The sequence below is a fragment of the Peromyscus californicus genome, unplaced genomic scaffold (genome assembly GCF_007827085.1).
Source record: "Peromyscus californicus insignis strain IS unplaced genomic scaffold, ASM782708v3 Scaffold_12__1_contigs__length_115047231, whole genome shotgun sequence".
In the NCBI taxonomy this organism is placed as follows: domain Eukaryota; kingdom Metazoa; phylum Chordata; class Mammalia; order Rodentia; family Cricetidae; genus Peromyscus; species Peromyscus californicus.
This window is the reverse complement of record NW_026294413.1, coordinates 1,864,457-1,876,733: the sequence shown is the minus strand read 5'-3', so window position 1 is coordinate 1,876,733 and position 12,277 is coordinate 1,864,457. Positions and strand designations below refer to the sequence as shown.

At 44.0% G+C, this 12,277-nt stretch overlaps 1 protein-coding gene across 3 annotated transcripts in view; it reads left to right on the top strand.

The window, feature by feature from the left end:
* Pcca (propionyl-CoA carboxylase subunit alpha) overlaps positions 1–12,277 on the top strand; it is a 359,494-nt gene that overhangs the window by 344,947 nt on the left and 2,270 nt on the right. For all 3 annotated transcript variants that reach the window (XM_052732382.1, XM_052732381.1, XM_052732383.1), the window contains 2 exons: positions 1,807–1,947; positions 11,850–11,927. In XM_052732382.1, coding sequence (XP_052588342.1) covers positions 1,807–1,947; positions 11,850–11,927 — 219 coding nt within the window. The remainder of the gene's footprint in view (positions 1–1,806; positions 1,948–11,849; positions 11,928–12,277) is intronic.

Genomic DNA, 12,277 nt, shown 5'->3' with positions numbered 1-12,277 from the left:
TCTGGTCCTTTCTGAGAAGTGTTGCAGAGGACGGTCTTAGCACTTTGTTTGCATGGAGGTTATTTGTGATAGCTGAATTATTAGTTCGTAAGCCTATTTGCTGTAGTGAAAAGCTGTTAAATTGTATTCTCAGTATGTACTTTTCCTAAATTCAAGGGTCACATTTTGAAATCAAATTATAAAGAAAAAGGGGGGAGGACAGATCTGTATGCTACACTGAAAACTAACCCCCAAGGTGGAATGCCAGCTGGTCACATAGCAGTGCCTCCCCCGGTGATGCCAGCTAGAAAGGGAACCTGCCTGGCGCCTTGTGTGCCTCTAGTGGTGCTGGATTTTCTTTTCCAAGGCAGATAGAGCACAGATACTAAAACTGTGCAATTTGGCCCAATTATGTCCCCTTCTCAAGGATTTAATGAGACACTGGGAAGTACAATTCATGGGTGATAAGTAGTTCCTCTGCCCAGAATGTTTGTTAGACTGACAGCAGCATGCTTTTTCCCTTGCCACTTATGACTCAGATGAATTTTAATAGGAGCAAAAAGCTTTTATTTGTGCTGTAATTTCACTTAAGAATCATATCCTTCAGAAACTGGCAGACACATCTATGTCTTGATTGCAAAACACACGTTCAGGAGTAAAGAAACATGCAGAAGATGTTATTATTCAACCTGTCACAGTATCGCTTGGAACCTAGGCCATCAAAGCTCTTCTGTGGGGCCTCCCCTCACCCGCTTTAAATAGGCCCTGTAAAGAGCCACTTGGAGATTGCCACTGTCCCCATGCAGAATCAAAGTGGGAATCAGATTCTGCCTTAGCCTCCCTGCTAGCACGATGCCCACAGGAGGCTTTGAGTTACAGCAGCCTTCCTCCAACAAAATGGAGCTGCCCAGTGGGTGCTGCTTCTGGCTTACCCGGAGAGACTGGATCTGGTGGGAACCAGAAACCTGGCACTGGCTCCAATTCCCCACTTCAAAGCATTTTTTTGTGAGCAAATTTTGGTTCATATATTTATCTACATTTATCTGGGATGTTTCCTGTCCAGTAAGAATTGTCTTTACTAGAAGTGTTATGATTGCCTGAACCCATTGGCCCTCCACCTTTGTGAGCCACCTACATAAAGATGCCATGAAAACTGCTGTGCATGGCATTTTCTGTGTTTTAAAAATCTCGATAGCATCGAGTCTCAACCCAGAAGATATTCTTATATCTTGTCTTTCTTCTGTCATATCAGAAAAGGCTACATGATAATGTGCCTAAAAAGAAAAACATTTCTGATGTGACTACATTTTATGTCACTGAGAAATATTTGAATGTTACAGACTTTTCTTTTCTCAAAATGAAGACTGAAGCCTTTGTCTCAATTTATTGATCTACCCAGTGTAGCTGCTCTAGAGGCATGGGAGGTTTGTGACAGCAATTTGCTGCCATCTACTGGTATGCACACAGTGTCACTGCCTTTATCCCTGAGGCTGCTGGACTCACAGGATTTGACTTCCTCTGCTTTGTGCGCAGTGGAGTGTTCCTCAAGCAAAACTCTTGCTGTTTTCTTTATAAAGTTCTGAGATGGTTTTCTTAAAGATCCATGATGCTTTTTTATATATCATTAATTAATAACTTGTAGTTTCCTTTGTAAAAAAAACTGGCTGAATATGCTCCAGAGATAAATGATGTTGTATGCAGGGTTTTAGAATGTTTGACTTAAAGGATATTACTGTAACTTTAATTTAAAGATAAAACCAGACTTTAAAGTGCTGTTTTGGAAGTTAAGTTCATCATTTAACTTCCTTTATGCTTTTCTCTTTCAAGTACAAAGTGCACATTTTAACCAAACTTGCAGCAGAACTGAACAAATTCATGCTTGAAAAAGTAACCGAGGACACAAGCAGCATTCTGCGCTCCCCGATGCCTGGAGTGGTGGTGGCCGTTTCTGTCAAGCCTGGAGGCATGGTAAGAGCATTTCTGTTTGAGGGACATGCTGGGTTCAGACTTTCCCTACAGAATAATGGCAAATACAGTGCCCTCTGTAGCCTCTCCTAAACCATGGGATGCTATGGATAGTAGGTTATGCACTCACTCTGTCTACCTGCTTCACATCTGAGTTGTGTTGGTGACAGTACCTCTGAGAACCTCCTCCCAAGTGGTGTTGGAGTGGAATAGAAATGATGGCAGACATTCTTTCTCAAATTAGGGCTTTACAGAATCATTTAAATTGCTACTTATTCCCCAGCCCTCTGTATAGGAAGCATCCTTGAGGAATTCATCTGCCCAGCCTCATAACCTGCTGGTGAACAAATGTGTAGGATGCATACATTTTCTTAAAAATCAGCAGCTTAGCAGCAAAAGTAAAAAAAAAAAAAATGATTTAAGATGCAACTGGGAGATTTTGAGAGGCCCTTAAGTCCTTGTGTTTTTACTTCTGTGTAGGAAAATAACAGCCACATGAGGTAGACTTTCACGGGCTCTATGCTGATTCTAGTTTTTATCTTGAGTGAAGCCATTGGAATTTACCTAATTTTCTGTAATGATCATGTTAAGATGGCTCCTGATTTTTTTTATTAATACAGATAAAGTACCATGTTAATATTGAGAAAAACCATGGAGTTGATATTAGCGTCTAGAAAGAGTAAAAACAATCAAGTTTGGTTGTTTCAAATGATTAGTCCCCAAATTAACATGAAGCTGGAAACTGACTTAAGGTTGGCTTCCCCTGATGATGAAGGAGAACTACCAGTTTTTGTAGAAAAACACAAAGGGCCAGGCACCCCTGCCTTGCTGCGTTCACTTATAAGGCATGGATATTCCTAGAAGAACAGCCGATAAGGAGCTACCTGATACTAGTGTCAGGCTGTAGGAGAGGTGAGATGTGAAAGCTAGAAATTGACTGAGAGTTCTGGAGGTGCCTCCTTGTTTTCATACAGGGTTGGGATTGAAAGCAGGCTCTTCCTTGGTCTTGGATGTGATTGGCATTAACAATCACAAACTCTCACACTGCATTATCAGAGTAGTCAGTGAAATCTCTGTGTCAAAATGTGTAGGTTAGTGAACTAACTGTGAAGGTTTTTTGGTTCCCTCTACCCTGCAGGTTTTTCTTTCTTTTTTTGTTTGTTTGTTTTGTTTTTCTGGAAGCCACCCAGTCTCTATACTGCCAGCCTGAGCTTGCCAGTCTTAATTGTGTGGCTTTATTTAGAAAATCACATTTGTGTTCCTCCACCCTCATAAGAAGTGTTTACCTTCAGTCCTAGTTTTCTGACACCTGAGTCCAAGATGGGCAGAGAGGAGGGGGGTCAGCTCTGGCCTTGGAGGCTGCCATCCTGGCCTCCATTTGCCCACTTGTGACCGATTAGCTGGCAGTAAGTAGATATCAAGCAAGGCAGTGCCAGGGCTGCCATCTTGCCTTTTGACATATGCCGTCTCCTGGCATCACTGCTGGCCTTCCTACTTTCCACTCTGTGGTCAGCAAGAGGGAACAGTCTGAAGCTAGTCTTGTTTCACAGGGAGCTATCAGATTAAAAGTACCCACCACCCATTCAGTGTGGGTATTACAGAATGGCTGCAGGATGTTTTCAGAGAATATGGCCTGCTGTATGTGCTCTTGAAGTTGGAATTCTTGGAGTTCACCTTCTTTACAAATGCTATGTCTGTGCATGTACGTGGCTGGCCAGGTGCAACATACATGTCTTTTTATCCCTTTCTTTGGGTCCTCGATGAACTACAAAAAAAACCAATCATTTCTGTGTGTTTTCAGGAAAAATAACTAAGGCTAGGCAAGCACTCTTGTTTTTCTTTGCAGTTTTGTTCATAATTTACTGATCTTTTAGTAAGACTTTATAACAGAATAGTGGGTTTCTTTTGCAGAGGTATCATATGAAATTCTAAGTAACAAATTTCAGCTGCTTTTTAAAAACTAAACAATTTGAAGAGTGTTTTAAAACCTGAAAAAGAAGGATTTGGGTGGTTGTATAGAAGAGATAATACCTTCATAGGGCTTGCTATAGGAAAGTCTGAGAACCACTTCATTTGAAATACTTCCCTTGCCCTAAACACTGGAGTTGAATTTTATTCAAAATACTCCCTTAGGATCCACACAGCAAGAGTTTCTAATGCTTCAATCTATTTAACATTAGATGTAGCAGCCAGTCACTTTCCACAAGATAATAGGGTGGGGTCTTTAATGTATGTAGAAGGGATGTAAGTTGCAAACAAATCATAAATTTAATTCAAGAGACAGCTAATAGAACAATTTTTCTATCTACCTTCTGGAAATATTTTTATAGTGACCATCATTTCCATTTTCTATTGATATAATGCTAATCATAGACTGTAATACTTCTTTTATAAAATGTTATTATGACTTGATTTTTTAAAAACTTTTATCTTTAACAAAAATATCTAAAGTTCCTTGAGCATGTTGGTGCAGTACACGTCTGCCACAAGATGACGTCAGACTAAGTCGCTAAACTTGCTGCGTGGTGTTTCCCTTTGTCCTTAAAGAATAAATAAAGCCCTTATGTGCACATTTGTTTCTTTAGCCTTTTGAAATAAGACAAAAACTAATTAAAAAAAACAGCCAACCCAAGATAAGATTTTTTTTAATATTGCTTTTAATTAAGATTCTTTCAAGCTATATTCAGATTCAGCACTCACCTAAAATCTGCATCAGAAAGAATTCCCCTTACTGCATCAGAAGTTAGGGAGACACAACCCAGAAGACAGTTTTACATTTCTGACTTATGAGTTTTCAACATCAAGAGATAAAACTGCGACGTAAGTGCCCATTTCTGCCTTCCTGCTCCAAAGCCTGTTCACATCTGCAAATCAGCCAATTATTATGGACCCAAGATGAGGCCACCCCACCTGGTCCCTAAACTGGCATTTAGCAGAAAGGCAGTTGGGGTTTGGGACTGTTGTTTTCTTGGACAATGCCTTGGGCAGAAAATGAAAGCAGTAATAATGTCACACAATTTCACCAGCCTTTTCTTCCTTCTATGTGCTTGGGGGGGGGGGGGTAACCTCGGCAGAGGTGTGACCAGGAGACAGGACACACAGGTGCTCCACTGCAGAGCTTCAGTTGCAGCCTCCTGTTGTCTCCAAAGCTTGTGTAGTTGAGCCTGCAGCTAATCTTGGGGAAGGAGCACATGAACTTGGCAAGAGACTTCTTTTTCACTGCTCAAAGAACCAGCTTTGAAAACTCCAGAGCATTTAGTCATTCTAGACAACGACGAGGGTTAGGTTGGGCCTCTGGGTACCTGTGTGTCTGGCATTGCACACTGGTGCCTCTTGCAGCCCAGCATTCATTACTGCCTTTCTCTGGCAGATGAGCCAGGCATGCCCTGATTTACAATCAGAAAATGATGGCAATAATTAATTTACATATTTTATAGCAGTGACTGTTTAAGCAGTTTGAAGAGAAGCCAGTTTTGCACCCAAACTGCAGAGTGTATCAGCACAGACACAGTCACACACTCAGAAACACTTGTAAGCCTCTAAATCATGAAGCATCCAGAAAGTTGGGAGAATCATCTCCCAAGCACCTGTGTGCTCTCTGCTCACCTTAACCATATTTGCTTCAAATTTTACTAGCAATAAAATGTACATACCATGAAGTTGCCCCATGACCCCTCTACAATCTAATTCCTGCCTCATCTTCTTCAGAGGTAAGGACTCTCCTCAACTTGGCCTTTCAATCATTTTTCCACATAACATTTCTTTTGAAATGTTTAGGGATAGTTTTTGTTGTGGCTAACATTTGGATTTTTTTATTTTTGTAACTTAATATAATATAAATTATCAGCATAAGATAAAAATGTTTTGATGGTCAGTCTTTATAAAAGTCTTGTGCAGGCTTGGTAATGAGTTTATTTTTCAAGGAATGGTCTCCCTGGGAGGAGAGCGCCTGTTATCTTTGTAGCGTTTTTAAGGATGACCATTCTCAACCTTACCAAGATTCAAGAAACCTATTCTTTTGAATATGTATGTGTATATATATATATATATATATATATATATATACACACACACACACACACACACACACACACACACACACACACATATGTATATTGCTGAGAAAGAAGTGGTCATACATCATTGAGTCCTTTAAAACAACCTACTGAATTCACAAAGGTAACACGTCAGATTGGCCTCTTGCACAGTCTGTAAAACATGCCGGTTTCAACTTTTTCTCTTTGTAACTATAGGCGTTGGCTGTCAGTATGAGCTAAGTTAGAGGGCAGTAGGGAGTCATGTTTTTCTTCATTTTAAGGAATTTTTACAAAACCTGGACTTCATTTACATTGGCTGAGATCTGGATTCCTTCCTGAGCACTCCCCCCACCCCACCCCACACACATTCCCACTGCACAGTTCTAAGGGGTATGAGGGCAAAGCCAGGGGCAGCACCGTGCAGACACCACAGGCTTGAGTCCTAGAGCCCTCAGGCATGCTAAACATGTGGTCTCTCCCTGTCCTTTACCCTTCAGACTGAGTGAGCTGGGCAGGAGTGCCTCCAGATGAGGGTCAGCAGTTCTGTCCACTGCCCATCCTCTTTGTAATTTGAGCCAGTCCCATACTTGCTCAGATAGGGCAATCTCCCGGGGTCCCGTCTCTGTCTTTCCATGAGATACACATTCTCCTCCAGGAAGGATCAGGGCATATTTAGCAGCCCAGTTAAAGGAAGTTGGAATAATCAGATTCTAGCCTAGCTTTTTGTAAATTGAGGCTGCCTCCTTTAGACCTCAGGGACTTAATGTGTTGCATACCTGTATTCTAAGTGGTAAGCCCTTAAATGTGAAATGGGGGGATTTTCACTTGTGTGGTACAGTCAGGAGGTTTGATGTGGATCCCTGGTTTTAGGGGGACCAGTACAGCAGAAGGGGAGACTGCAGTGGGCCCATAAGCCCTCCGAGCCTTCTGTCTCACTTGGCAGAAAAACATAGAACACAGAACAACAAAAGAAGGCTCTTTTCCATAAAGGTTCACCACCCCCCATCCCCCGTGCCTCTTCCCCAAAAGGGGCCTGAATTTTTCAGCTGCGCACCGATTTGGTGCTCACTCTTGCAGGGAAACAGTTGCTGTCTGAACAGGCAGGAAACAGTTTTCTTTTAATTGCCGGAATCATTCGGAAGTGCTTCGTGCCCTGCTTCTATACAGCAGATGCTGTGCATTAATTGGCCTGCGTAGAAGTGACCCGGGGTTCCTTGCAGCGGGCCCAATTTTAGGCAGAGGGTTTAAATAGCTTATTTATTATTTTGTATAATCTGCCGTGCATTATGTGCTCCTGCATGGGTCGTGTTTCATGGTCTGCAGTTTCTAATGTCATGTGGGTTTCAAAACCCGTGTTTCTCTGGTAATGTACTAGCAGCAGGTAAGCTCAAAATACCATCCATCAGGAGCTAATTTTTTATCCAGATACTCCAATGACTGATGAACCTGTCTTTTGTATGAATGTTTAGCACAGTAGAAAGCCATATGCCACTGGCACAGTTTCCTCTGCATTCTTTACAGTTGCTAGAGAGTGGGCTTCTAGGGGGAGGGTGGGCACAGACTCGACGCCATTTGCATCTTCTGGCCTGTATTTTAAGCAATAGCACTTTTAACACATTCTTGGGTTTGGATGACAAAAGAGGGTAGGGACCATCTTAAAGGAAACCCAACTCCCATAACGATTTTCTCCCTCAGAAATAGGACTGTGCACCCTTAATAGGGAGCCTTGTTTTGTTCCTCCCCGTCTGTTGCAAACAGACCTCAGCCCATTAGAAGGGCCTCCCTTGTGTGGGAAGACCACAGCTGTTACTGTAAAGCTCATCCAGTCACTGTATCACCCCCATTTTGTGGCTCTGAAGGATGAAATTGAGAAATGGAGCCCTGTGCAGTCATCCTTTACTTCTCCAATTTTAGGCCTTTGCCATCATTTTCATGCTTTTATTCCAAATCAAATGACATTAGTGGGCTACAGCGCCTTCTGATGGATGTCTGTTCTCAAGCACAGCTTTTGAGGCTCCACTTTGAGGGGCTTCCTTTTAGGTTTGGCAGAGATCCCTCTTCTCATCCCCACCCTGTACTTTCTTTGAGCTTTCTTAGGGGTGATGGCAGTTTGCAGTCTGAACGATACATTGCCATGTGGGTCCCAGTCAGAGTGTGTTTTCTGAGAGGGGGCATGTGCTGGAGAAGGTTTTGTATCTTTTAATCTTTGTGGAAGGAGTGAAGGGGTCTTGGTAGAAGGAGATTGGGGGCTTTAATCAGAACCAAGATGTGGCCTAAATCATTAGCACAACAAAGCATACTATAAGCTTCAAGATAAAAGTCCCCTGGGAAAGGAGTCCTCTGAAAATAAATGGAACTTGATAGATTTCCATATCATTTATAACTTCCCTTAATTACACTTGGAAGACTTGCCAGTAAAACTGGAAAATTGGCAGCCTCTCTCCATTAGAGTCATTTTGCCGACCATGGCAAGCAGCTGGCTTCGCTGGATTTTATTTCCCATCACTCACAATTAATCATCAGCTGGAGATGTCTGAAACTCCTCAGCACAAAGCAATGCTGGGTGACATTCAGGCCCCTAAACATGTGAAAATCTGCTGAGTAAATGGACTGAGTTCTCTCACAAGCTTACTCGTTTGGGGCAAGCCTGGCTCCCACTTAATGAGGGCTGCTCTAATAATCTGATTCGAATGTGAACCTTGACCCTGTGTCAGAGGAGAGGATGCAATAAGTCGGATGAAAGCCATGGAATTCAGGTCTCCAAACTTTGCACCAATTAGACAGCCAAGAAGTACATCAGGCCGACTGCGTTCATCAGGAAGACTTGCGAGGCTTGTGACCATTTAGTAAGCCCCACTCTGGATACACCTGTCACAATCAGTAAGTCTTATCAGATGATTCACAAAACTGTTAAGAGAAGTGTGTGTGCAGCCATGCTGCAGGGCTGGCCCAGCTACAGGTACTGTGATGGGGACTGCCCAGCTCTGTTCAGGCTTTTCAGGCCTGCAGTTGCTGCAGTGGGTGTGTGCTACATGTTCTGCAGGTGTGGACAGCACAGGCAGGGAGGCTTCCTCTTGGTGAGAACTGGAGCCTGGCTAGGAGCAGTGATAGTCACAGCCTGGAGACTGCATTTTTTTTTTTTTTATGTGTTTGTAGTACATTGGTTTCCAAGAGATGAAATAAGTTGAAATCAGATCAAGCTTGTCTGCGTAACTCTTTTTATACTTGCTTTTGCATGCATGTGTATAGCATTAATCCAGTTGAACCAAACATATCACTGTTTTGTAAGGCACCAAGGGACATTTTCCTACAGCCGCCTCAAGATAATGGCCTCTAAACATGGCTGAGAGGAAAAAGCAAGCTAGAGGTGGAAGACATGGGTTTCTTGTCACAGCTAACTGATACAAGGAGACCAGCAGTGAGGGGAACTAAGAAGTACGTGGGGTTGGGGGGAAGTAGATGGAGGGCCCAGGTCTGATTCTATGATTCAATTCTATAATTGCTGCTGGGGTGAGAGTCAGGCAAAAGGCAGGTTCCCTTCCCGTCAGAAGCTTGTTTTTCATCAAATTACCAGCTTTGCAATTGGGGTATGGGGGCAGGGGCTATGTCAGCTTTGAAACTTCTCATTTCTGATCAGATTAAATAATTTGGGACCTAGTCTTGCACTCACACTTACAAGCATCCAGAGCCATCCAGGGAGGATGATCATGGTGGCAAGGCATCCTAAACTGGCCCAAATCTTTCTGCCCCCAGGCTCTAGCACGGTCTTGTGGGGGGGTGGGGAGCTGTGGCCTGGTGAAGCTGTCCCTTAATGTTCAGTGGGTATTGTTGGCCCCTAACCATAACCACCGGAGACCTCCAGGCTTCTTACAGAAGACTGTAATGACACTGGTGTGTGTGTGTGTGTGTGTGTGTGTGTGTGTGTGTGTGTGTGTGTGTGTGTGTTGAGGACGGGTCAGGGGACTGCTTCTGTCTGGCCAGCAGATCGTGAGCAGTGTGGTAAGAGGAAATAAGCAGTGATAGGTAATACAGCTGCTGGCAGAGCAGAGCGAGGCAAGCCTATCCATGAGGAAGCTGATGGGATAGGGTGAGGAGACTCTGCGCCAACCCTGGGCTCTCAGCTGCTCACAGAGAAAGCCAGGGCAGGTGGGTATGTGGAAAGCTACCACATAAATACCCATGGTGAAGACTTGTCCCTCTGACAGGAAACAGTGACCAGAGCCCAGAGGTAGAGATTTGATTCCTAATTTTGGAAAGAATTTCAAGGTGTCCTAAGGAGCCATCTGTGCTGTTACCTGCAGGCCAGGACCAGGGACATCTCAGCCTGGCTGCTGGATAAGCTCTCAGTTCTGCTCTGGCCATAGCTGGGCCCATAGGCCTTTCCTGTGTGCCTCAGTGACACCTGCCCTTCTCGGGGCTTTCTTGACCTCCCACCTGCCTTTGAAGAGAGAGAAACGACTCTAACATGATGGCACGAAGCAGTAACTATTCTGACACCTCCGGCCGGGGCATCTGCGTCATCTTGGCGCTGCCTTCTCCTGTCCCCCACACTTTGAAGAACAGTCCTTTGGAGGTGCTGCTTCTCGGGGCCTGCACTGCAGATGCCAGGTGAAATGAATCAAAAGCGGCAGTGAGCACTGTGCTCGAAGCCTGCTTGTCAGCAGTGGCTCTCCTCCGTGCCAGCACCAAAGTCTTGGCATCTCCTTTCTTCCTATATTCCCGTGCCAGAAAAACACAGCCCACCACCTGAACAGCACAGGAAAGAATGCACAGGCCTTCAGTACTCATACTGCCAGAAAGACAGCTTGTGCCACACAGGGAGCCAGGAGGGGACTTGGAGATCATTTGGGGATGGCAGGAAAGAACATTCTCCAGGTCCTTCTGCGGCATTGGCCAGCACAGCCATAGTACTGTGGCTGTCCAGGAGCCCCAGCCAGCATACCCAGCAGTACTCTGTGGAGCCTTCAGCCCACCACTTCATAGGGCAAGAGACCCTTTTCCACAAAACAGAGAAAGAACTCCTGGCCCAGATCCTTGGTGCTTAATCATTAAGGCCATTAACGTGGCTTTTAGTCACAGTTGACTCCTGGATGGACGTCCGAGATTAACTCTGTAGGTATGTGTCTGCTCAGCCTGGATCTCCCTACTGGGCAGAGGAAAGCCAAGCATCAGAACATGGGCTTGAACAAGCACCCGTGGAGCACTTAGGCCTTCTTGTAAGGACTTGGTATAAGTGTTAGTACTTGCATTTCTTGTAGGTAGACAGCAGTCCTGTTAGCCCTAATGCTAGGCTGTTGTTATCTTCAGCTCCCAGGAAAAAGGCAAACATGTACCTTTGGGTAAGAGATTACTGAATTCTGATTCCTTTGTGGTATGCATCATCTCTTTAAAGCAGACAAGTTGCTGGTGATGTTTATGCATAGCTGTGTAATCACCACAGTCAATTGCAGAACATTTTTATCAACCTGTAAAGAAAGCTTTACCCTTTGGTAGCCATACTCCTTGTCCAGCAAATCCAGATAAGCACTGAGTCCCTTGGTCCTTAGGTATCTGCCTGTCGCAGACATGGCCAGGAGGTGGAAGCACTGGTTTTGTAGCATCTCTGGCTGACTCCTAGGGCCCTAGGGGAGGCCCCATATGCTACACTTGTGATCTTCCAGTACAGGCTTTTCTAATGAGAACTTGACAACAGAGTAAATGGTCTTTCTCTGCTGTCTCCTCAGATGTACTGTAGTGGGAGCTATGAGAAGTTGCGGGTGTTTCCATGACCAATCAGTACATTTGACAAATAATTTAACGGCTTCACTCTTGGATGTTACTACAAAATTAGAACGTTCTTAAAATATCTATTTTTAACCTATTTTCCAGGTAGCAGAAGGTCAGGAAATCTGTGTGATTGAAGCTATGAAAATGCAGAACAGTATGACAGCTGGGAAAATGGGCAAGGTATGTCCTGTAATGGATGTAGGACTTTCTCCACCTTTGAGACATGGTTTGGTCTCCTTAAACAGAATGTCAAGGTGATCTCTGCCACCTGTCCCTTTCCTGGGGAGGATACTAGGACTCGGGAGCTCCACTCTGTCAGTGTGTGTCTGCCTCCTGGAGAGGTGGCTTTCCAGGAAGGGGGTCTGTGTGTTATGTTCAGGTAGTCAAAGCACAATTGTTCTCCACATTGTCTTTCAGATGAAAGGGTTTTTAATTTTTAATGTTGACATCTGTCTCGGAGGCAGTTAGTTATCTGAGACTTAGGTGACTCAGCAGGAAATGGTTTTACAGAGAGCAAAAATTAATGTAAC